A 25222-nucleotide genomic window follows, 5' to 3' on the forward strand; every position below is an offset into this window, starting at 1 on the left:
CCCAGCCTGGAGACATACTGGAAGGGCTCTCTGGTTTAATGAACGTAAAAGCCATAAACTGGTGGGCCATTAAACTTCTTTAGAGCATATCCATGGTTTTTCAATAGCTGTTCTACTAAAGGTTTTACTCCCACCTTGACTTGCTAAATTTTAAGACGCCTCCACCTCTGAATAGCATTTTCTAACGATTGTCAGCGTGAGGGTAGGGGCAGCAGCGGCTTTAGTTTATTCAAGGAAGCTTACAGAGGATATCAGCTCCAGGTGTGCCTAAATATTATGGAAGGAGGGCATCCCTCGATTTTATTAACAGGCTAGGCAAGGCTTCCTTTCTTCTTTAAAATAAAAGCTCTCAATACTACCTACTACATTTCAATCAGTTCTTAGGATCTATCTCAGAGCCTCCACCACCTGAAGATTTAAAAAGGCTTTTGTGGTTCACTGAAGTAAAATAAGATCGTTTTAGAGTTCCTGTGTTGTCCTCTTCCTCCAACTCACCCCTTCATTTGAATGCAAAAGTATTATCAGTCCTTTGTCAAGTTCAGAGTCATTCATCCATTCTTTTTCACTTCTTCCAAACTGGGCCAGAGATCAACCAAAGACAACGATCTCCAGGTGTTAAACTCCCTCTGGGCAGAACCTGGGAAGGAGGTTTACTCCCAGGCCAGCGCCTCCCAGGCTGGGGTCCGCGCCCTGGATGACCACCTCCTGTCCCTCCGCGCTCTGCCGGGGGGGAAGGGGGCTTCCACCACCTGGCTCGGTGGCCTGGACACTTTTGCAGGCCGACCTTGAACCTCCTGGGCTCCCGGCGGCCCCGGGCCCGCAGGCCGTCGGCTCGGGTCCTCGGCTCCCCGGGGCCACCAGGGGGCGGCCGAGCTCAGCGCCGCCCCGAGGAGGGGAGCCCGCGGAGAGGAAGTGCCCCGCGTTCTGGCCCGGCGCGCCCGGAGCGCAGCCTCCTCGCCGGGGCCTCCCCCGCCAGGCCAGCCCCCGGCCCTTTCCCCGCCCCGCGCGGGCTGCGGGCGGCGGCGGGTTCCGGGTCCTGTGACCGGTCAGGCGGTGCGGCGAGCGCGGCGGGGAGGGCGGCTGGCCTCGGGGAAGTTCCGACGGCCGCGGGGGCTCCGCGGGCGCCGCGGGGAGGGCGCGGCCGGGCGGGGGCCCCGGCGCGGAGCCCGAGCTCGCCGAGAGCGGCCGTCCAGCTGAGCGGGGCCGGGGGCGCTCATGGCGGGCGGGGGAGCCGGGGACCCGGACCGGGGGGCGGCCGCGGCCGCGGTGCCCGAGACCCGGGAGCACCTCTTCAAAGTGCTGGTCATCGGCGAACTCGGCGTGGGCAAGACCAGCATTATCAAGCGCTACGTCCACCAGCTCTTCTCCCAGCACTACCGAGCCACCATCGGGGTGGATTTCGCCCTCAAGGTCCTCAACTGGGACAGCAGGACGCTGGTGCGCCTGCAGCTGTGGGACATCGCGGGTAAGCGGGTGCCCAGAGCCGCCGACACGCGGGGACACCGGAGCCGGTGGGCGGGCGGCGGCCTCCGGGAAGGGGGCGCCCGCCAGGTTTTCCAGCCGTCGAGAGCCAGGGGCACTCAGGTCCACGGTCCCCATTCTCCTCTCTGTCCTCGGCCTGAACTCAGCAGCCTGTGTATGTTTAGAAGAAAGGGACTAAATCACTTAGAAGGACGGAAAGGGATGTGTTTGAGTGGACTCCAGTGGGGTCAGGACAATGGAACAAGCAGTAGTAGAATTTTAAAGCAGGGTAAGATATATAAGTGCATAAATAAATAAGCCTGGTTAGATGCCTCAGCTAAGTCTGTATTTAAGAGATGGAAAGGGGGCCCTGTACTGCGGGGCTCTCACCTGACCAGAGTGGGGAAAGCCATGAGGGCTTATCCTGAAGTTTTCACTCTGAGTCTTGCCAAGGAAGAGTTAGGGGAAGACTCCTGGCTCCTCTCATTCCCGTCAACGTTTCACAGATAAGAGCTGGGGTTCAAAGTGGCTGAATGACTTACCCAAAGTTAGGCACCTAGTTAGTGGCACAACCAAGACCAGAAACCAGGTTCCTTTTCAGATTTTCCATCACCACCTTGAGTCTGAGACGCTTCGTTGTGAGTGAAACCCCACTCACCATATACCATGTTCTCATTCCTTTGCCACCCAGGAGAGAATTTGGGAAAGGTGACATTCCTCCCTCCCTAAACCAACACCTAGCCCCACTTCTGTCCCCCAACTCCTGCCCCATATATTGTTGCCCTGGCATTTGCTTTCAGTTACCATTTTGGAGCATAAAACCCCTATGTGAGGGGGTACATATTCTCCTTGCTCTGATTTATGAAAACGAACTCTGGCTGGTGTGGCGGGTAGGATGTGCACATTTAAAAAGTTGTTAGCTTTTGGAAAGTTTCAATATGGAAGTGGTACCAAGAGTTGCCTTCCTCAATCACTGTTAAGAAGCTCAGTTTATCTTAGAGCATTTTGATGGGAGCATGTTCAGGGATGGAGAGACCATCCTTTGTCCTCCAGATGCATAACTGAAACGGGTAAAAGATATGGTCACCCAGCTGGTAGCAGAGTCGAGGGCCACAGGTCTGTTTGCCCGGTAGTGTTTTTTACATATGAGAAGATACTGAAGAATTACAACTTACATGTGCATTTATTTAAGAACAGGCTTCTCTATGTCTGATACAGGAATAAATTTGTTTGTCAGTCCCTCTGAGAAAGAGGGATAATCAGCCGTGGGCTCAGCTTTTTTTTTTTTCCCTCTTTGGGTTTCAGAAAACAAAAAGTCCGTTTGAAAAGTCATCTTTTGAAGCCAGAGGCTTCTTTCGAAACACTTCCTGCTTTTTTACAAAGCACTTACGAGCAGTGATACTGCTTCTTGACAAAGTCATGGATTGTAAAGGCTGCTTTACCAAGTGAGAGTCATTCTCCAGGAATTTTCAGTGGAGCCTTGGGTTTCCATGAAGATGATTTTAAAATCCTGGCCTAGGAGGATTGTTGACTTTACCTCATTCTTCATGTGAAATAATGTGACATTTAGCAATTAAATTGTGATTGGGTCCTATTGCAGGTCAATAAAAGACTTTTGTGGCACAGTTGTGTTTTTAAACCTCAAGGAAAAATGCTTATATTTGGAGACTTGGGAAAACAGAAGCATGAGTAAGCGTTTTCTTCTGGATGTCACCTATTTTTTCATCCTGCTTGAACAGACCTATTTTGCCAGGAAGGGGATATAGTCACTCTTTACCAGACTCTGGTACATGTCGGTCTAGCTGGAATATCCTTGCACATTTGCCTAAATCCAAAACTTGAGCTTGTCCAGGAAGAAGGCAGACCTTTCAGATCTCCAAAAGGGATTCCTGGATATTAGATAACCATTCAGCAGGTACACACCAGCAATGAACAAGACTGGAGGTAAACTTATGAGCTAATTGGAAATTATTAGGCTCATCTTATAAATCAAGTTTTCAGAGGTGGAGCTTTAATATATAAGGAAACTAAGAGCAAAAATAACTTGGCTTTAATGTAACGTTCAGGAAGCTCCATCATTAACTACATTTGGTTTGAATGTCTGAGCCACTGGTGACTCCTAGCTCATACCATTTGAATGAAGTAGGAATGATGTAATGAAGGCAAACTGAAGGCCACTCCAAAAAGTTTCCCCCATGGCTAAACATATTTGCCTTATGTAGTAACAAAGTTGAATCATATTTAATTCTCAGGAGAGATAAACAGTCCTTGATTGCAAAATAATAGGTGGCACTGGCCACTTGATATGATTAACTTAAGGTGTGGTGTTGTCACTAGTAAGTTTTTTTTGTTGTTTAAAGATGGGAAAGGTGGTAAAGAAATTATGTCAAATCTCTATACTTGGAAGCTTTGGTGGCTGTGACGGGCAGGAGTTGTCCAAAGGTTTTCTATAAATGTGATCAAGGAGTTTAAGCTAAGCTTTTTAAATTAAGAACCATGGTGACTCTTGGGTGCATGCCTTACAAATCCTTTCTTGTTATGTTAAATGAACGTAGCTTTAAATACAGAGGCAATTTAATACAATTTTTGTTTTCGGCAGTCGCTCTCTTTTACTGTGTACCTGCTCTAAGGCTGCTGCTCAACACATCACTGAAATATACTAGAATATTGAAGTCTCTGATAAGATTTTAAAGGGAGTTTAGTAAATGCATACTAAATTAAGATGCATACTGATCTTCCTTTTAACACTTATTATAAATGAAGTAGTATTTGGCTCATTTCTTATTATAATCTTATTAGCAACTTTAGACATTTCCAGGTAGGTTGAATGGCTGGTCTGGCCAAATCTTTTTTTTTTTTTTCTTTTTTTAAGTTTGTCCATTTAGATAGAATAATTTAGGCTTCATATATTCATTGAAGTGATTTGCTTTTGGCCGGGAGGCGAAAGTTTATTTCTAGCTTCTTAGAGCTTTCATCTGGGCCTGAGAATTAATGTGAAATGGGTTAATAGCAGAAATTTATTTAATCTAAGAATTCTGTGACACAGGAGCCCTCATAAGGAAATGAAGATCCAACAAAAGTAGCAACATCGAAATGCTTTTATGCTAGGTTGAATAGAGAGAGGCAATTGTAGAAAAAAAAAATCAACCTCTGTGGGAAGGTTAAAGGAAGATAAAGGGTTATTTTAACAAGATCTGTTTATACAGAATTCTCTCAGCTTGACTCCCCATCTCTGGTGATGAGAATGTTCCTTCCTCCTGGTCTAGGGAGGACATCTTTCACAAGGGAGTTCTCTCTTGATTTAAGGAAGGAAAGGGGGAGATTAGAGCAACCTTCATGCATTTACTGTTTTTCAAGTGCCTTTAGTTAAAATAATTCTTATGCCAAAGTGTCATTTTTGGGGGTGGCCTATTCTGCCACCCTTCACTTTTTAGGATCAAAATTTCTTTGTAAAAATCAGAGTAATAATCCTTTGGGCCAAAGAGCAAATCAGGAACAATGTAGTCTGAAATTCATGTAAATATTATTTACCAAAGCTTAAAGTGCATGCTTGGAAGACATCATAAATTATCTAAATCATACTTAGATTCACTTTTTATTTTTTTGACTCCCATCTGGAAATAGAATACTGATCCTGACTTTGTTGTTCTGTCTTGTGTGTTGCTAATTATTACACCCAGTGAGGTCTCTTGTCTTCTTTTGCTAACCTTCCAACTCTTCAGGAGCAAGAATCTGGGATATTATCTCTTATGCTTTCTTGACCTTCAGAGTATCTATCTAAATATGAAGCGGTGCTTTGAAGAATTAGTCTGTTATCCAGAGTCTCTGTCTTAAACACTGAGTACTACAGTAACTTTCTTAGGGCTTATTGGTGGCCAATTACTTAATAACTCATTTAAAGAGATTTTTAAAAAATCTTTATTACATCTGATTCTTGTAGATTCTTGTACAATCTTGCTGTCTTCAGCCTCATTCTGGTTCAATTTCTGTGCTGAATTACAAGCAATGCCTGCTGTTCCACTTGACAACTTTAAGTCTTCCTCGACATGTGAGTTTTGACATACCTTTGGGTGCCACAGTCTAGACGCTGCTTTCACAATTGCCCAGGCAGGAATTTCAGCATAACAACATATTTGTGTTATCGCACACAAAATTTCCCCTGATAATGATATGCCTGTTGCTTTTCCTTTTTTTAAATGTTACCATTCTTAGTTGCCTAAGTTAGCCCGCATAAGCTAACAGGTCCTCAGGTTAGAGGTAGAGACAGCCAAGTGCGGACAAGAAATACTAAACCTTGACTGGGTTCCCAACCATTTGCCTAATTATTCTACTGTCTGAACTGGGCTGTCAACATTGCAAGACACCATAGTCTAAATATTGGGAGGTGTGGTAAGTTGACCAAGAAAACACAGGTAATCTGTGGCACTGCACAGAGACAGGTCTCATGACTCTGAGATAATGACAACGAAGGTTTCTAATTAGAGTGGATTTTTGGTTCACTGGTTTCAAAACAGTAGCATAAACTCTTGTTTAAGTTTGCAGACATTCTGGTCACCCCTATTTTGGAGAGACTCACATTTGATACCCATCATAATGCATACCCCCTCTTTATGTTATCAATCCAGAATTTCCAGTACTTATACTTAGTTATGAAGCATAATACTTACAAGGTAGACACTTTTTGATTGGCTTAATCATTTTTTGGTACATTTTGAAAGACTGTTTCTAAACTGTGGACTTTTCTGAAGTATCAAAGCTGTTTTTTCCTGGTATCTGGTTGCAGAGCACAGCCTGGAAAAGCCAGGTAATAATTACCGCAGTCTGCCTGGTCTACTCCGTGAGCTCACTGATTAAGCCTGTATGCCATGCATTGTGCCAGGGGTGCAGTGTTATTTTCAAATACATTTAAGGAGCAATTTTAATCCATTATGTATATGTTATCCTGACCTTCCAATTTTCTTAAGCTTTTGATATGTAAATTTTAATGATTCTTACTCTCTTCTAAAATGTACTCAAGATTTTGTTTTTATTGAAGTGTGATGAGGTCAACACATCAGGAGACTATTGCCACTGGAAGAAATAGTTTCTTACGCATAGTCCCCAAGAGGAGGGACCATCCCACAGCATGCAGGACCATGTCGGGAAGCAGCAGGCTCGGTCAGGAGGCAGAAGGAGCAAGGAGAAAGCCAAGCAGGGGCGAGATCCATTGTTGTCATTGTGGTTTTCGCAGGAAGGAGTGGGCGAGACACTGTAGGATTAGAGAGTTTGAAAGATGTCATTGGGCTCTGGGCTACAGGGATGGTCCCTAGTTGTCTAGTACCTGGCCATGAGGTGATTAGAACAGGAGGATAGTGGTCCTGGACTGCAGGAGCCTGGAAGAAGAAAGCAGAGGGAGGGTAAGGACTCAGGACTGGTTGATTTGCAAATCAGAGACGTGCTCTCAGCAAATTGTTTGTTCCCTCTAAGTAGCAGCTAACCCTGGCCAGGTGGGCAGTCCCTCCCCTGGTCCACAAGGCCCCAAGATTTCAAAGCATCATAAAATATAGAAAACAAAAAATACGATTAATACATGTTTCTAGCCACTTATTAAAAGAGATTGAGAGATGAGAGAAAGTACTCTTCCAAAGAAGAAAACTTTGAATGCCTTAAATTTGGAGCCCAAGAATAGCATATTCTCAAAATAGTGAGGATTTCACACTTAATCAACACTTAACTAATAGAGAGTGGACTCAGCCGACAAGTCTTAAGCTGTACTATGGTTTGTGGGGATCGTCTCTTATATGGTGAAAAAGTGCTGACATATGGGGGAGATTTCTGGAGGGTGAGAGAAAAGATCAAGAAGGTGCTTTAGAATTCTATTCAATTATATTTTCAAAAGAGCTTTTTACACTTTTTGCAGTCGAGGAAGTTAGAAACATGTGATTCCTTCACTTTTTTTGAGAGAGACAAACCACAAAAATAAATGTAGAGCAGTGGTTTAGTTTAAGGCTGCCAGTTGGTCTAACTGACAGGTGAGCCTACATTTTCTTCTTTCCCATTCTCTTCACTCACTTCTGTCCACTTCTATACTTTCCTTAAGCATCTTCTTTGGTGATTTTTTTATTGCTTCTTGAAATTAAGCTCTATATATTGGGTTTTTTAGTGCGATTGTATGGAACCCCGTCCATCTGACTTGCCTGAGGTGCTGAAAATGCGGATTCTTCAGCATTAACTAAGCAGATTTGGCTTCATCTGCCAAACATCCCCAAACATCATGGTTTCCACGAGAGAGAGGTTAAGTCTGTCACCTAGTAAGTCTGCGGTTGGACGGTCAGTCCAAGGCTAGTGAGCAGAACCATTCATCCTTCGTGGACTGAAGCTCCATTTCACCCCTCTGCTGATCACTAGCCGAATCTTTTATCTTTGTGGTCTAGTCAAACACACATGCCTTGCTGCAAGGGCAGCTAGGAAATCTAGGGCTTGTTTGTTGGTTTGTTTGTTTTTAAATTGGATGCATTGCTTCCCCAAATCAAATTCTGTGAAGGGATATTGGGGAGGCCACTAGCAGTCTCCCCTACTCACCAAGTCAGAATTCCTAGAGGTAGGGCCTGGAAATTCGGGATTCACCAAGCACCATGGGTGACCTGATTTAAACTCAAGTTGAGAACAGTTGTTCTGTCTTGGCTCTGTTGCGCGCTGTCAGCAGAGCCACCCTCTCCCCGCGCTCCAGGACTTCTCCACCTGCCCGGGTGAGCCTGCTGCTCCCGGGGCTCCTTCATGCTCACCGTCCGTGACCCTTACTTCCTGTATGGTCCACATCACCTGCTCCTTATCGCTGGCTGTCTCAAGAGGTGGTGTGAGGGGACGAGATAAATTACAGGACAGATATGGTACTTGTCTTGCTCTCTTTGAACGCTTTACTTAAGAAAGGGAAAAGCCAGTATCTTAAACCTTCAAAACTGTTACGGCTTTGGACACAAACCAAAAAGATACTTTGATTTAATTCCTTATTTTAGATTGATTAAAGTCAGCTGTTCTTTTTGCAGTCACCACAGAAGATGTAAACAGTTGAAAATAACAGACCTTACACTGTGGCCTAAAAACCACAAAAACCTGGTTGTCTCAAATTAAGAGAAAGAAAAATCCAGAGCCTGAACTGGCATGTGTCTAGGAGTAGGTCATTTTGAAGACTGCTCAGTGACCATCTCAAAAGCAGTTTGTTCTCCTAATTTAGTTTAGGTATTTTAAATTTTTTTCTGTGTTCAATTTTGTTCCTCTTTTGCTTGACAGACAGGTTTAATCTCAATCTCAGAAGGTGGTGGTATGAGCGAAAAATTTGTACCTGACTTAAATAGCAACTTGGCCTCTTTCTCCATAATGCTTATTTTTCCAAGTGGAAATAGATTTCCAAATGTAAGCATAGAATCCCAGACTTGGGAACTTTTGGTCATTGACCCTCTCATGTAACAACAGTTACCGCCGATTAGAAGTCGTTTTCTGGATGCTGTCATTTGATTTACTTTTATTTTCATGTATACTTGATGATAATCTGGAGAAATGAGAATGATTCTCAGTTCACAGTTGAGTAAACTGAGACTCAGGAAGGTTAAAGGATTTTCCCAAGTTCTGTATGCCTAGAATTTGCAGAGTTAGGGCACGAATTCAGATACTTCTGACTCCAGTTTCTGACTCCAAAGGTTACAGCCACTTGTTTTGTGGGAAATTGTGCAAGCCAGTTGGAGGAAAATGGGCAACTAGCAGTACGGTCTGTTTTTAGTTACATGGTTTTATTGCTTAGTATTGTGGTGAATCTTTAGTAATAACCTATTTTTTTTCTTCTAACAACTCCTATAATTTTAGCATGTTAAATATTTAAGTGTAGTGCTGGGGCATGCTTATAATGGCTTTAAAAACTAGTAGTAGGCCGAGTCATTAACCACTAAAAATAACAAAACCTATGTGGCTACCATTTGTAGCCTCTTACATATAAAACCCAAGACCCATTATCAAGCTATATAAAATTTTAGTGGCTAGATAATTATCCTTCTAGAACCAGTGACTGGACTTAAATTAAATTTTGAGTGGGTCTTGATCTATTATCCACCAACCACACAAGCTTATTAGAAATGCTTCATCTCTGAAATGCAGACCGAAACTTAAGGATTTGTTTTGAAAGGACTTTAATATGCACTAGTTTTTCACCCAATCACCTTGAACGAGAGTATGTAGCTCAGTGCTTCTTAAGTGGGCGGGAAAGGGTAAGTGTTTATACTTGGAAAACTAGCATCAATTGTCCTCTTGTTCTGATTTGTTCTTCATTGTGTAATTTTTTTTAACATTTTTTATTGATTTATAATCATTTTACAATGTTGTGTTTCATTGTGTAATTTATATTTTGAGTTTCAAATAACATTAAGTGACATTTGGATTATCTATCAAACGGGGGCATGAACATAAAATACTGAGACAAACATTAAAAAACAAAACCAGTAATTAAAATCATAAGAGAAAGCATCTCTGGCCTATGTTTCTGGTAACAGTTCAGAAGCCTTTGTTTCTGGTAACAGTTCAGAAGGCAGTGCCTTCCTTGTTAAATTAAAGAGAAAATACTCTCCTTTTGAAAATTCACATGAGATGTGAAGAGATATGGCAAACTGTTTTTGTGGTTTTCTTTTCCTTAATTGAAGTGTGTATTCTTGGAAATGTATTATGTTGTCTCAGCTCCTTTTCAAAGTCATTAGTGTTTGATATGCCAAATATTAGAGAAGCATTTTAATCCTTTTGCCAGCATATGTACCTTAAGTTTCATCCATTTGGGTATGTACAAAGCTGTGCATCTTTAAATATCTTTGAGCCTAGATGACTAAGCACTGTGCTCTTTTTTTTCCTTTCTCCTTGCCAAGATGTCGAGTTATAATCAAGGTTCTTTCTTCTAGAGAAGGAAATAAAACATCTTTTTAAAGGATAACACATTTCATAGTCATATGGAACATACGGGCAGTGTGCCCCAGCAATTTGGATGAAAAAGGCTGTCCCTAGGTTCAGGTAGCGAATGCACTTGGCAGTGGAGCACTTCCCTTAGCACTAGGGGACATAGAGCAAGGCTCTCACTTTCGTAGCGGGGCTGTGCTATCCTTAAGGAAAGTCACTCCTAGGCTGATCCTACCTTGGATCTATTTGGAAATATAGGGACATGTAGAGCAGTGTACACTCCAGAAAATACTTGGGTAACAGATCGAACAGCCCATTAAATAACAAATCAACCTAAGACGTTTGAGTAATTACATCTCCCTAGGATTTTGTTTTCTTATCTATAAAATAGGAGAAGTTGGACTAGATAATCTGGAGTGTCATCTTCTGTTATCATATTGTCTGTTAAAGTGTTTTGTCAGACAGGCATAAAGTGGTCCCTCCCCTTCCTGTAGGAAATGATTACAGCTCTGGTCTAAGAAGATGGTGTTGCTCAGATTTCTCCCCTCCCTTCTGCAGACCCGGGAAGAGGAAGATCTCCCAGGTTCTGCTGAGTTTCCATATTTCTGTACACTTTAACTCCACACACGCACACATATACACACACCATGCAACAAAATGTATGCAGCTGTCTTTATATTTAATAACTGCAGACTTTCTCCTCTACCTAGTCCTCTCCCATCACGGGACACAATCCAGGAGCATTCGGTATGGTAGGAATTTCCTGCTTTTATTTTTGTGTTTGTGGAATGTAGAATCCTGGAATAATGATTGGACTAAACTTAAAATGGTTGATTGGCTATCTCTCAGAGTATTTTTTTTATATTCTTTTCTAAAATTAAAAAACAATCTAAGATTCTATGAAATTCTAATGCAAGTCTAGTTTGGATGTGAAAGTCTTTTGCATTAGTTTAATCCTTTGCCCCTTTTCAAACCTAGGAAGGGCTGACTCCTGATGTGCTGTGAAAGGGTAAGTGGGAGAATGCGCATTTCTCCTGGGGGTGACTCAGCGCTACTGGGAAACTGCATCCAGCGGTTAAACATGTCATTTTTTTCCATCGATGGTGAGTGTGGACTCTGACTAGACTGACTGCCCCCGTGGGCATGCAAACTGAAAGTAACAGAACAAAAATAAAGAAATAAAGAAAATCTGTTAAGATACTATATCTTCATGACAAGTAAGCATTTCAATAGCATTTCTTGATAATGTATCCTTCAAAAAGACTAATAAAGATTAGCTTACACACCTCAATGAACAACATCCCCTTGTTTGATACCATAATATGATCTTTTACACCTCACACATCAGGTATCACTTTGTCTATTTCCTCAACTAGACTGTGAGATCCTTAGGGTCGTATTCATTGTTTCATTATTTTCACCAATGTCTAGCACAGTGTCACCACACAAGATGGAGAGGGTGATTTTTTTTGCTGGAGCCACTTGGAGAACCAAGCTGACAGAGGCCCTACCATCCAATACTATCACCTCAAAATTAGGATTCAAGCCTTGCCCTGCAGGACAAGAACGCTGGCAGCTGAGTGATTCTGCATGGAAAGGACACTTCTGTTCATATTTCATTGGCCAGGATAAGTCCATGGACACTACTATTTAATGGAGGCAGAACAGTGTGCTCCTCCATGTATGTAGAAGGAAGTGGAGGAGAATGGAATATTCCTGAATATTAGTTTTTTTTTTTTCTCCCCCACAGGAATCCTTTATTTTAGACAGTAATTAGGGAATATCTAAAACTACCCAAGGAGAAGTCATAGCAAAGATATAGGAAGCAATTCTTAGTCTAAGAGCAAAGTTCACTTTACTTTCCAGTTTAACGACCCAAAGAGCTTAGCAAATCTATGCACTTAAACCTTTAAAACAACATAGTTAAGTCTAGGTTTCACTTTGTTAAGTTTTTAGAGAACAACTTTTAATTTTATATTAAGATGATTATTGTAAATGAATTCGTCTTATCTTTCCCCACTCCCTAATTAAAACTCCTGTGTTGTAGAAACTTTTGTTTCTCACTTGTTTTTATCAGTTCAGGAATATCTCTGAAGCATAAATGGATTACTTCCGAATTTTCAAAAAAGAAGTTATGAACTCAGTAAAAGAGGAAGTGTATCTTACTATTCTTTTGGAAAATAAGCTGTTTCCCTAAATGTGTGGACTTGGCTTTTTGCTGTTGGGTCATAGATGTTTAATCCCCATTGCTTTCTGGATTTGGTATTGCAGAAAATCATTTGTAACTGTTCCTAACCCCCTAGAACAGAGGTCATTACATTTTTTTCTGTAAAATTCCTGATATCAAGTATTTTAGTTTTTGTGAGCCACTTACTCTTAGTTGCAACTCTGCCATTCTAGAATGAAACAGGCATATAGTACATGAACACATGAGAGTGACTGTATGCTAGTAAAACTTTATCTAGCTGGATTTGGCCATGAGCTATATAGTTTGCTAAACTCAGTCCTAAAAACCTCCAGGCAGTCATTTTACATTTTTACTTTCCCAGTGACTGTATGAGGTAGGTACTGTTTTTTATGGCTTTACTGTGGTATAGTTGACATATAATAAACTGTACAATTTTACAAGTTTTGACATATGTATACACTTGTGAAACACCACTATAATCAAGATTGCAAACATTTTTATCACCCCAAAACTACTTCCTTCAGCTCTTTTGTAATCCATCCCCCTGCCTTGCCCAAGGCCATCATTGATCTGGTTTCTCTTACTGTAGCACTATAGCTTCCAATTTTTTAGAATTTGATATCAGTGGACTCATGGTATTACCTATTCCTTTCTTGGTCTGGCTTCTCTGACTCAGCATAATTCTTTTGAGATTCATCCATGCTGTTATTTGTATCCATAGTTTGTTCCTTTCCTTTCTGTTGTGGAGTTGCATTCCATTGTATGGACACACCATAGTTTATTCATTACTACGTGACTATGGGTTGCTTCCATTTGGGGGCTATTAAAAATAAAGCTGCTATGAGCACTGATGAACATGCTTTTATATAGATGTGTTTTCATTTTGTTTGCAAATACCTAGGAGTGGAATGCATTGGTTGTATGGTAGGTATATGTTTACATTTTTAAGTAACGAACTATAGAAATGATCCCTGAAAGTATAGTCTTACATTTTTAAGTAACTATCCAATTGTTTCTTAAAGTGGTTGTACTATTTTAAATCGTTATTCTCACCTGCAGTGTGTTAGAGCTCCAGTCGCTCTACCTCTTCACCAGCACTTGGTATAGTCAGACTTTTAAATTACAGCCATTCTTGTGGGTGTAAAGGATCAGCTCATTGTGGTTTAAATTTGCATTTCCCCAATAATTAATAATTTTGAGCATCATTTCTGACACTTATTTGTCATCATATAAATTTTTTAGTGGAGTGTTCCAATTTTCTGCTCACTTTATAATATTTTTTTATCTTTGGAGTTTTGAAAGTTCTTTATATTCTGAGTACAAGTTTTTTTTAATCAGATATAGGACCTGTATTTTTTTTCCTCCCAGTTTGTGCTTTTATTTTTCATTTGCTTACCTGTGTAATTGACACGATTTTGATTTGTCGTATGTGGTGGTGATTAGAAAGCATACACTCTGATGTTGAGACTGTCAGGGAGTTTTGAATCCTAGCCTTGGAACCTAAGGAAACTGATATTCTAAGCCACAAGATGCTCCTTAAAAATTTCTTGTCATATACATTTCTGGTTTTCTTATTCCTTAACCATAAAGTTTACATGAATACAGATTTGAATATAATTTGGTATGATTTGGTAAAAAAAGAAATAGCTGGGGTAATTATATGAACAAAACAAAAACAAATTCAATAGAGCTTAATACCGCTTTATGACTTCTGGATTTCTATACTTTTACTAGTTTGACACCTTACCCTCTGAAGGGATAGTCCAAAGGAATACTTTCTTATAATTATGTAATTTTCTTATAATCTGGACTATCTTAGACTAATTTCTCTTATTGCTGTAGTCATTTCATGTATATAATTAAAAATTGGAAAAAAAGGATATTATTGCTGGTGTGCGCTCTCTGGTTAAAATTAAGTCAGAACCATTTTAATGTATCTATAAATTAGTGATACCGACTTTGAACAGTTGGTCTATCCTCGGTGAGCATGCCTTGTGTGACAATTAGATGTGTGTTTATGGAAAATGGTACAACGCTAACTTTTTATAAACGTCAGCATTGTGATCAAATAAACTAAATAGATGACTGGTAAGATTTACATTACCAATAAAATATGAACATGATAGTGAGGTTTCTCATGTGACCATTTGTTATAAATAAAATTCAGAACTCTGAGCTATTATAATATAGCTTCAGATAAACCCCTATGAGAAATTGTCACAAACCAGATGAACTTTCTTGATCCATTTAAGCTTGACTGCTATATTCTTCTTCCATTATTCCACTCAGCAATATCTAAAATTGTATGATGGCATAGAATTTGGAGGGGAAAATATTAATTTCAGGGGGTAGCTTTGCATATGTTACTACCAATTAAATGTAGATTAAGCTTGTTTTTCATCAGTATGTTTCAATAGGAAGGTGTTTTATCATAGAGCATGTTTTTATCATTGGACAAAGAGTTATAAATCTCCGATTTGTAGTGATTGTCAGTCATTTTTCCTTAGCATGGTAATCAGTAATTTGACAGCCTGAAGGTACGAGCTTAAGTCAGGGCAACTGCAAGACAGTCGAGAATGGCTGGCGGATTTCCACACACATGTGGGAGTCAGAGACCTGGCTCTAGCCCTGTCTTCTTAGTCAGTGCCACCCTGATCCTGGCCTGGCAACCTTTGCATGTTTTTTCATCTGTCAGATATGAGATAAGGCTTCTTCCTGTGCCAAAGAACGGTACAATGTCAGATAGTAAGAGAATGCTTTGCAAAGTCCTATGATATATTTAAGTCGATTTTTTAGCCAAAGTATGTAACATGTTAAATTATTTTAAATTACATTGATATTTGAACAACTCTGCAGCTGATCCTTCCTTTAACAATTCAACCAATTAATTGTACCACTTGTTCTAAAACAGTAGGTTTGCAGATCTGCCTTCTTAGAGGAGAGCAGTCTTGCATTTTGAGTTAAAAGCTGGTTTGGCTGAGATGTGAAGAATGAGGAGTGAAGAACATAGCTCCTTTATCTCGTCTCCTGTCCTGATCTTTTTGACTAGCATTCTACCCACCACACTTATCTTCTTCCTGCAAGCCTCATTTTCTCTTATTCTTGTCTCTTCCTTCTGCTCCCAACTTCCCTTTCTCCTTTAGTACCTCTCTTCTCTTAGACCAAGGGGAGTGGAGGGGGGGAAATGATGGCCTCTGCAGCTTTACAAACTGTTATCTTGATGTTTATGGAGAATGTGGTGTAGATGCCCAGAACATGAAACCAGGTGACTGTGTACTCAGTCTACGTGATCAGCCACTTCTGCTTTGTGGGTCTTGGTTCTGTGTCTGTGTCCTCAATCCCACCAGTGTATGTTGCTGTGGGATGGCAGGTATTGTTTGTAGCATTATTCTTAGGGTCAGAAGGGTTATATGTAAATATAGACCCTGTCCGAATTACAAATTTTGAATCTCTTATTATATGTATTTCTAGGACAGGAACGGTTTGGCAACATGACCCGAGTGTATTATAAAGAAGCTGTCGGTGCTTTCGTCGTGTTTGATGTATCGAGAGGTTCCACATTTGAAGCCGTTTTAAAATGGAAAAGTGATCTGGATAGTAAAGTCCATCTTCCAAATGGCAGCCCCATTCCTGCTGTCCTCTTAGCTAACAAATGTGACCAGAAAAAGGACGGTGGCCAGAATCCTCCCCAGATGGACCAGTTCTGCAAAGAACATGGCTTCAGTGGATGGTTTGAAACCTCCGCAAAGGTGAGGTCTGCTCGCGTTTGTATCTGCTCTGCTGTTAACTTGTAAATCTGAACTGTAGCCATGAAGTATTTAGCTGGGTTTGCCTGAGCAGTTTGGGGAAGCCTAGAAGAAAGTGAAGCATAGCATGGATATGTTACAGCTCCTTTCAGTCAGCAGCAGGCATGCTTTCAGGACTGGCTAGTGGGGAGGTGAAGAGAAGGGCAGGTTTTACGTTAAAAATAAAATTGAGTATTATTAGAGCAAAGAACAAATTACACTTTCTGCGAGTTTGAGTCCTTAAATGAAGTACTCTTCATGCAACTGGAGTCTATGGGGGATGAGATGTACTGTCCAGCACAAGTATTTTTTATTTTTATAGAAGGCTTAACAAAACATAGGGACATAGATGTCCCTAGTGAAGATGAAAGTCACGTGCAGGACTAACAAAGACATTGAAAAGGTAAGAGAGGAGGTGTTATTCAGATGATGTTTGAAGAGTTTTAGATGAAGCATGTGGGAAAGAAATTGAACAAGAGTAAAGTATCAACATTTGTGACATACCTCTCCATGAATAGTAGAGTGAGAGAATTTTTTCTTTTGTCCATTATGAGAAGCTGGATAAAATGTTTTTTGAAGAAAAACAAACACGGTTAAGTTGGCTGTTGAAAATCTTAATAGTCTAGATACACAGGAAAGCAAGAGTGAAAACCCCAAGCCCAAAATATTGTGCAGGAAGGCGATTAGCTATGTCCATTGGAAATCTCACTTTAGAGGTCAAATAACCATCAAGACTTCTGTAAGAGTGATGAAATGTTGCCCCATTTCTGTTATGACAAACTTGACACCATTTGGTATAATCTTAACACAGTTCCAGCTTTTAGTAAGCCTTCTGTGAATTTCTTGTGTGATATATATATATATGTATAAAAACTCACATGGTCCTCCAAATCACCTACATACTTAATACCAAGTTAATTTTAGCTTTACCAGAATCCCTAAAAGTGGAAGATGATTTGCTGCCACTGGTGATCAGAATAATGAAAGCAGAGCTATGAGAGATTACACAAAAAGTACCCTGAAAATGTGATGATGGGGTCATTGAAAAAAAAAAAAAAGTCTATTGGAGGCAGAAGTTAAAGGCTAAGCTAAAGGCTATTTGTTTAAACAAATATTTTCTAGTATCTTAAAATTTAGTTTCATAAATAAAAAGTAGTGGCGGAAGAGAGACAAAGCCCAGAGATGCTGCAGGAGCACTGAGCCAAACAGGGAGGGAGGGACTGCAGGGGGGAGGCTTTGTAGAGAGGCACTTGCTCTGTGCTCTCTGCATCCATCAGGGGATTTGCTTTATTTCCAACTTTGTTAGTGGTGTGTGTAAATGTTTATTAGAGCATGAGATTTGGTGGAGAAGATGAATGCATTACAGATAAATTTTCCTCTTTAGGTTTTATTTGAATTAATCATTCAGGTAATAAATCCAGATTTCTCCCCAAAATCTAGACAGAAGATTCATAAACAGTAGCGTCATGTGGCCTGTAGCCCAAGACTGTATAAGCCATCGGCTTCATTATATTTATAGACAGTGTTACATCTAGAGGTGAGAAAGGAAATATTCATGTTTTGTGCTTTCCTACAAATTTATTAGAAACCATCTGCAGAATTTCCTTAGTGGAAAACCAGGAGAGTTTCAAGAGAATAACAGTAATGTAAAATTTAGGTTAAAAATTTTAGTCCGTGCTTAAAATGCTATCCAAGTGTCACTGACACCTATGCTTCTGAGCCGGCCAGCAGTTAACTTCAAATCTGGCTTCTGCTAGAATTTCAGTGATCTGAATTCTAATAGGAACATAGCCACAAGGCAAGTTTGAATTCATGAACTTCATCTTTCATCTTTATGGCAAATAATGGATTCCCAACATGAAAATGTGTGACTGATTACAGCACAACACGGGAATTTCTGTTCCTAATCAATTACAACTAAGAGCTGGTAGAGAATGTTACAGTTGCTTGGTATAATGGGGTTGGTGGGGACCGAGTGACATTGGGCAGTCAAAGATCAATAATTTAATTAAAGTTAATACTTGTCTTGGGAGTGGAGGTTAAAAAGCTTGTGTTGGTGTTAGAAAGGATACCCTGAATAAATAGCACAGGTCTTGCAAGGTTTCTCACTGTCTGAGAAAGGTGTAACAATTAAGGGAGAAGGCTGGGATGAAGCTCGTGGATTGGAGTGGAATTGGAGAGGTCACATGAACTTAATACCAAGTAAGCATACATGTATACACATATATATATATATATATAAATTCTCTGTTTTTGTGTGTGAATATACACACCCATGCACATACATGCACACATACACACGTATATATATTAACAGATAAACACAAGTAGATACCCATGTGTGTATGGATACTTACAGATATTTACTAGGTCTGTCTGCTGAAAAGGTTTAGAAGCAATGACACCACAGAGCCAGTGAGCTTACCATGACCTCAGAATTTGGCTTTTCAAAACTGTTATCCAATGAAAAGAACCAGGGTTCCCTGGAGAAGTGACTGATTCCAGGACTAGTGAGACAAAGAAAGTAAAGACACGCCTGAGATATTTTGTGGTGCCAGAAACTAAGAAAACACAAAATGATGGAGACATGCCAGAAAGACACAGGAGCCTACTTATAGGAGCTCCACAATCCAAGACAATTTGAGGACCAAAGTAAATAATTATTGTAATGGATTTAATCCATAAAATAAAACAGTAATCCATGATATGAATAAACATGTGAATAATGAGTGAGAAGAGAAAGCTCTTCTTAACTGTAGCATTCCAACTAATAAACTGGAGAAGGAATGATGGAAATAGAAAGTCACCACTAAACACAACAGTAATAATTGTTTTAGGGAAGAAGTAATTGATGCTTAAGTACAAAGTGAAGAATAGTAACTTTTCAGTGGAGAAGCCTGGCAGACACGACTTCAAGCAAGTGTACACCCTCATAAACTGAAAAGGGCACATCACTTACATCTGATTCCTGCCAATGGTGTGTGACTTGAATTTAATGATACGGACCCATCAGACAAACCCAGACTGAGGGATGTTCTCTGGCCAGTGCTCTCCAAGGTTGTCAGGGTCATGAAAGGCGAGGTGACTGAGGACCTGTTCCAGATTCATGGAGACCAAGGAGACAGGACACAGAATACAGCTGCTCGTTGGATCAGAAACAGGATGTTGAGATAGGTGGTGAAATTCAAACCAGGCTGATAGAGCAATGCCAGCACAACACCATCATCTAATTCCCTGATTTCGGTAGTTACGCTCTCATTATCTAAGATGTTAACATTTGAGAAATACGGGTGAAGAGTCTGTAGGAATTTTTACTATTTTTACAGTGTCTTTGTAAATCTGAAAATATTTTAAATTGAAAAGTTGAATACTTAAAAAAATGAACCCAGTTTTTGCTATGTGTTACTTATTATATATTTAGTGACAGCTTGTAAATCAGTCACACAAATGGCCGTGACAGCTGGTGACTCCTCAGGGCATCCTTAATGGACATCACACCTCCAAAGTTGTTTCAGCTCAGTTTATACATGTCAACTAAAAGTCATAATTTGTACTCAGAGACGGGGAGGCCACATGTTGCATTTATCATATTTTACTGTGGATTGAGCCCTTCAACATTTTTTCCATAGTTGCCCCAAGTACTTGAAGTAGACGTTCAAGGGCAGGACTTTCTTAACCTCTGTGCTTTCACTTATGTGGCCGGCAATCTAGAGCGGGGCGAAGACTCATCTTCAACCGTGGAGGTAGTTCATTGAACCCCAGTGGCAAAAGTTTAAAACACTAAAACAGGAACATCAGAAAGAGTGATCCTTTGTAAAAAGACCAGGGTTCCACAGTCACTGTAGTACTGGAGCAGAAGACGGAGCTTGCGTGCTTAGAACGCGCCCCTCTGACAAACCTTCCCAGTTCCCGTTAATACTCTTAATGCTTTCTTCTAAGAATTAATCCTGAGAACTGAACCTCGTCCTGTTTCTGCACTACAGGATAACATAAACATAGATGAAGCAGCCCGCTTCCTAGTGGAGAACATTCTCGCGAACCACCAGAGCTTCCCCAGTGAAGAAATCGAAGGCAGTATTAAACTGGATCCGGAGACCCTGAAAAAGGAAAACAAACCCCAGTGTTGCTGACTTGGCGTCTGCTTCTCTCGTGCGGATGCAGCCTGACTTGCTTGGAACGAAGTAATGCCCGAGAAAGGATCGTGGGTGGCCGCTGGCTGCTCTGTGAGTCTTCCCCGGGCTGCCCGTTAACAGGAGGATAGCCTGCGATGAAGGGGCCCGCTGGTGAAGGAGTCCGGCCGGCGAATCTGCACCTTCGCACGTGAACACCTGGGCCCCTGTGGTTGTTGCCATCACATTCAGGATTATGTTTATGTCCTCTTTAACGTCTTTTAAAATGACACTTCCTCAAGATTTGTTAAGGCTTACAAGGTGCGGCTTTCAGTGTGAGCACTGGGGTGGTAATAAAACTTCCCCTGCAGCCTTAGGGTGATCCCGTGAGTCTGTATTTTTGTCTCTGTGTTCCATGCTCACATTCGAGGGAGGCTTTTGGACTTTTAGCCACAGAAGCTGGAAGTTCCTGTTTAGCCATCTTTTATTTTTCTAGTCAAAACTTGGGTACTCATGTAAAATTGTTATCCTTGCATATTGTAATTTAACCAGTCCTAGCTAGTGTGACATGTGGTTATTCCTCTTAAACAATTAAAATGCCCTTCTTGATGACTCAGAAGCACTCGCACCACACTGGTACCCTGATCTAGCTGCTACCAGTTGCAAACATCATAAATGCACATTTCTTCTTCTCTCTCCCCAGTCTGTCCTCTCCTCTCTTCTTCCTGTGTGTTTGTGTTTAGAACTGAGGGCCTGACTCATAACTGCTGTCACAGTTCTAACTGGAGCTAGGTTTTCAAGGCTATAATAATAATGGTTAAGGAGAGAATTTATTTCAAAACATCCAATTAAATTGAGATTCTGTATGTGCATTGTGGAAGAAGCTAAGTCATGTGTGGTTTTACACAAAGTTTTGAACATTTAAAGTATAATACATGAGAAACTTAAAGCAGGCTCACAATATATGTTTTGTCATTTAGCCCAATTAAGGAAAAGAATAAATATTTTGACTGAAACCTTTGTTTTGAATTCATGTAGTTCTAGAAAGGTAACATGGGGTATATACGTTTCTGCCTTAGAAAAGTTTGTGTCTGTTCACTTCTGCCTTTTATTTTTAAGAGACTTTATATCATGTGAAAGGTCCAGTTTATCTCTTTCAAAGGAATTTCAGAGATGTTTGCGACAGACCAAAGCCAATGCAAAATGAGGTCTTGTACATTAAGTATGAACTTGGACAGGAGAGATCTATACATTTATTGAGCAGGGAAAAAAACAGCAAATTTCACTTGCACTGACAGATGTGTTCTGAGAATAAGTAGTAATTATCATGGACTATAAAATGTAGCTTGCTCTTCTCATTAAACCTAAGCTTTGGTAGGAATCGCAAGTGTGTTTATATGTTATATATTTAAGTAAATAAACTCCTTAACCTCTGTGGACATGTATCCCCTATAGAATCAGAGTCTCTGAGGCCACGGAATACAGAGCAGACCCTGATTTAAGTAATACTCATTTAATTAATATAACCCTTTTAAGTTTCAGAAAAAAAAAATGCATCAAATCTTGTTTTCTAGGAAACATATGTGTCATATTTTAAAATTTTTCTAGACTGGGTACAAAGTTCAACTTTTTAACCTTTTTTAAACTCCAGAATCCAATATTATAAGTATTTTGAAATATTCATACCAAAACCAAAATGTTAGAAATATAAAGTTTATTCTAGGTAGTCACTGAAAGACTGAATTCCACTGCTTGGAATGTTCTTTTTTCGTATATTGTTTTTTATTTTTTACAGGAAATTATCATGTTTAAAGTGATTTAGCAGTGGATTCAAAGTGGAGAGTTTTGCATTTTGTTTGCCACACTTGTTATCTTCTCTTAGAATAATTTTGAGGATTGACAATACTTAAATAATTCTTTTTCTGGGGAGAGTGATAGCTTAGTGATAAGAGTGTGTGCTTAGCATGCATGAGGTCCTGGGTTCAATCCCCAGGAAAATAAATAAAATAAATACATTTTAAAAAATTGTTTTCTGTAAACACTCAGGGTCCTGTATGTCAGTGAGGGGTATTTTAGTCTATTTATCATTTCCTACACTTTAGAAGTGAAACTGAGTGAATATTTTGCTTTACTTTGAATTCTCACTACAATCTGTTTCTACAAGTTGAACATGAAACATGGATTTAGGGTGTTGGAGAAGTAAAAAATTTCCTCTACCCTTTCTAGGTTCTTCTGGCTGATCTGAGAATTAAATTGACATGAGACAGATTAAAAGAAGAAGAATTTAATTATGTACACTTGGGGCCCCATAAGAAAAATGAGATCCAAGGACAATTTAGGCAATTGAGGCTTGTCTGCCATCTAAGAGGAGGAGAAGGGGATAGGGGCATGGGGCTTCAAGAGGGAGGAAAGCAATTCACATGGAGACTGAAAGGAAACAAATGTTTACTCTGCCGCTGTGCAGAGACAGTGGGACACAGAGAGTACTCTGGTCTCCAGGCCCTGCCAGTTCCCCTCACCATGCCTAGCCCAGGCCATATTCTTTGTCAGTGTCTCAGGAGATGGTGTTCTTCCTGGACCAGGTCCTTTATTTAAATTCTCTTAGGCAGCAGTTAAAGGAGAAGGAAGGAAAAAAAAAAAAAAAGACTTCCTGAGTCTTGGGTTTCTTAAAAATAATCAGCCTAAAATAATCCTCATGCTAAAGAGATATTCTGGGTTGGCAAATTTCGTTCCTCTACAAGGGTAAGCTACATACATGGTCAAAGGAAAGAAGTGAATACTATGAAATTTCTTACTTAATTGCTGAATGAAAAATGAGCCTCACTTAAGATAGTTTTATACAGTTGAAATAGTTTTCTGGGGATGGAGCTCAGAAATCCGCTTTAAAAAATTTTTTTTGTTCATGTTCATTTTGAAAACCTCTTATGGGTAGCAATAAAGTGTTATTTAGTTTGAATTCTATGATTTTACATAAAGCAGGAACATTCCTAAAATATAGCACTTTAATTTCCACTTATAAATCAATGTTATTAAAAAATCTGTACCCCTTAAACAGCAGACCAGCGGAGTCAATTTATTTTCATTCACTGAAGAAAATGAAGCCTAAAGGTTCTAACAGGCTGGATTAATCTCTGAATAGTGCTGCTACAGTGGCTAGGCATTTGGAAAACGGAAGTCATATCTCTGTCATATCTCTATGGCTTAGTTCCCCAAAGTGATACAATCTGTAAATTAATAACTTAAATGTAAAAACAAGGAATAAAACTACAAAACCTTTAGCATGTATGGAACAAAAAAATTTTTGACTTTGGGCTAAGAAAAATCCTTAAATCTCCAAATGCTTAAAGCCAAAGAGGGAAAAAATAGATACATTTGATTACATCAATATGTCTTGTATAGCAAGATGATATATGTAAAATTATAACAACATCAAAGAAAATATTTGCAATTCATTTAGATGGATGAGGATTACTAAGCAGGATAATAAAAAATAATTTGAAGGCAATGAGTAAAAATGAGCAAATAATGTAAAACCAGCATTTACAGAAGAGGCAATTCATGTGTCAAATCTTAGTATCCAAGAAACATAAAAGATAAAGCAAGATTCACAAGAAATGTATGAGTTTGATTATATCTCTGATTTTGAAGAACATGTAGGAAAAATAGATACTCATAATCTGCTGTTAACTCGATTTGTCTTGATAGATTCCTCCAGGTTTTCCCTCTGGGGTTGCTGTTCACTTTATATTCCTGGCCCATGTCTTGCCTAGAAGTGAAACTACTGTTGTTGGGAAAATAGAATTAAGAACAAAATTTCCTCCCAACCCAGACAACCTCTCCACAAAGGTAGAACAGAAAGAAAGTAGTTATTACTGAGTAAGCATGAAACCAGAACATGCTCATCACAGACAATATGCTAAGAGATTGTAGAGGCAGGAAGAAATTTCACCCTTTTACATAGCCCGGCAGATACGACCCATTCCATGCACATGTTCAGGGTGAACAATAACTAGTCCTCAGACAAGAGGACTTAATCGGCACCATCTGTCACAGGCAACCCTAAGTCCACTTGACAATTGGGCTGACCATTGCAATAGCTAACGGCTTATCCAAAGGAAACAGGTATTTCTGTCTTTATGGTGGGAGGTAGTCTTGCACATTGGCGTGAGGCTCCTATCAAAATTAGGCTTCTCCCCTCCCACGGAAACTAGGAGAGAGGGACCCTAACTTCCTTGATGGTTATATTTCAAAGAGATGGCTCCCAGGTCCCTGAACAAGCTGGTAAGAGTCTTTTAGCTTTAAAAATGACTTACATGCACTTCACAGAGGCAGAGAAAGAATTTACAAGTTTTCGAATGTAAATACTCTCAAAGGGAGGCGGTAAGGGCAGGGAGAACCTCTTTCCTTATTTTCCACAAGGAAAATTAAACCTCTTGCTTTTAATTCATATTTGCCATTACTATCAACCCTAGGTAAACATTTGCTTCTGTGTACAAGGGAGAATACGGAGGAGCCTGTCCACTGCCACACTGAGTGGTGCGTTTTACATTGGTCAGTATGTTCCCTACACTATCACTGAAATGAAAAGGAATATTTCCATTTAAAACATAATACTTAAGAACATAAAAACCACTTTGAATTATCTTGACTTTTTACTACAGTTAATAACATCACTTATGATTTTACACTCCTTGGATTTTACATATATTAGTTACTTTCTAAGTCAGTTAACTTTCCTATGACTAATAGCTGGAATTATTCAGCTCAGA

At 40.0% G+C, this 25222-nt stretch overlaps 1 protein-coding gene and 1 pseudogene across 1 annotated transcript; one reads left to right on the plus strand and one right to left on the minus strand.

The window, feature by feature from the left end:
* The first annotated feature begins 1076 nt into the window (after positions 1 to 1076).
* On the plus strand, positions 1077 to 23734 carry RAB32 (RAB32, member RAS oncogene family). The gene is made up of 3 exons (XM_006185471.3): positions 1077 to 1465; positions 16031 to 16308; positions 20328 to 23734. The coding sequence occupies exons 1-3, from the start codon at positions 1216 to 1218 to the stop codon at positions 20472 to 20474; spliced, it is 675 nt and encodes a 224-aa protein (XP_006185533.2). The 5' UTR covers positions 1077 to 1215; the 3' UTR covers positions 20475 to 23734.
* Positions 13455 to 13546, minus strand: LOC116665547 (annotated as a pseudogene).
* Positions 23735 to 25222: the final 1488 nt, after the last annotated feature.

The sequence above is a fragment of the Camelus ferus genome, chromosome 8, assembly GCF_009834535.1.
Source record: "Camelus ferus isolate YT-003-E chromosome 8, BCGSAC_Cfer_1.0, whole genome shotgun sequence".
Lineage (NCBI taxonomy): Eukaryota > Metazoa > Chordata > Mammalia > Artiodactyla > Camelidae > Camelus > Camelus ferus.

Bases quoted from the DNA above. Each gene is read 5' to 3' on its own strand.
- RAB32 (XM_006185471.3), top strand. From the start codon at position 1,216: ATGGCGGGCGGGGGAGCCGGGGACCCGGACCGGGGGGCGGCCGCGGCC. The intron at 1,466-16,030 runs GTAAGCGGGTGC...ATGTATTTCTAG, and splicing joins GCAGCTGTGGGACATCGCGG to GACAGGAACGGTTTGGCAAC. The intron at 16,309-20,327 runs GTGAGGTCTGCT...TCTGCACTACAG, and splicing joins GGTTTGAAACCTCCGCAAAG to GATAACATAAACATAGATGA.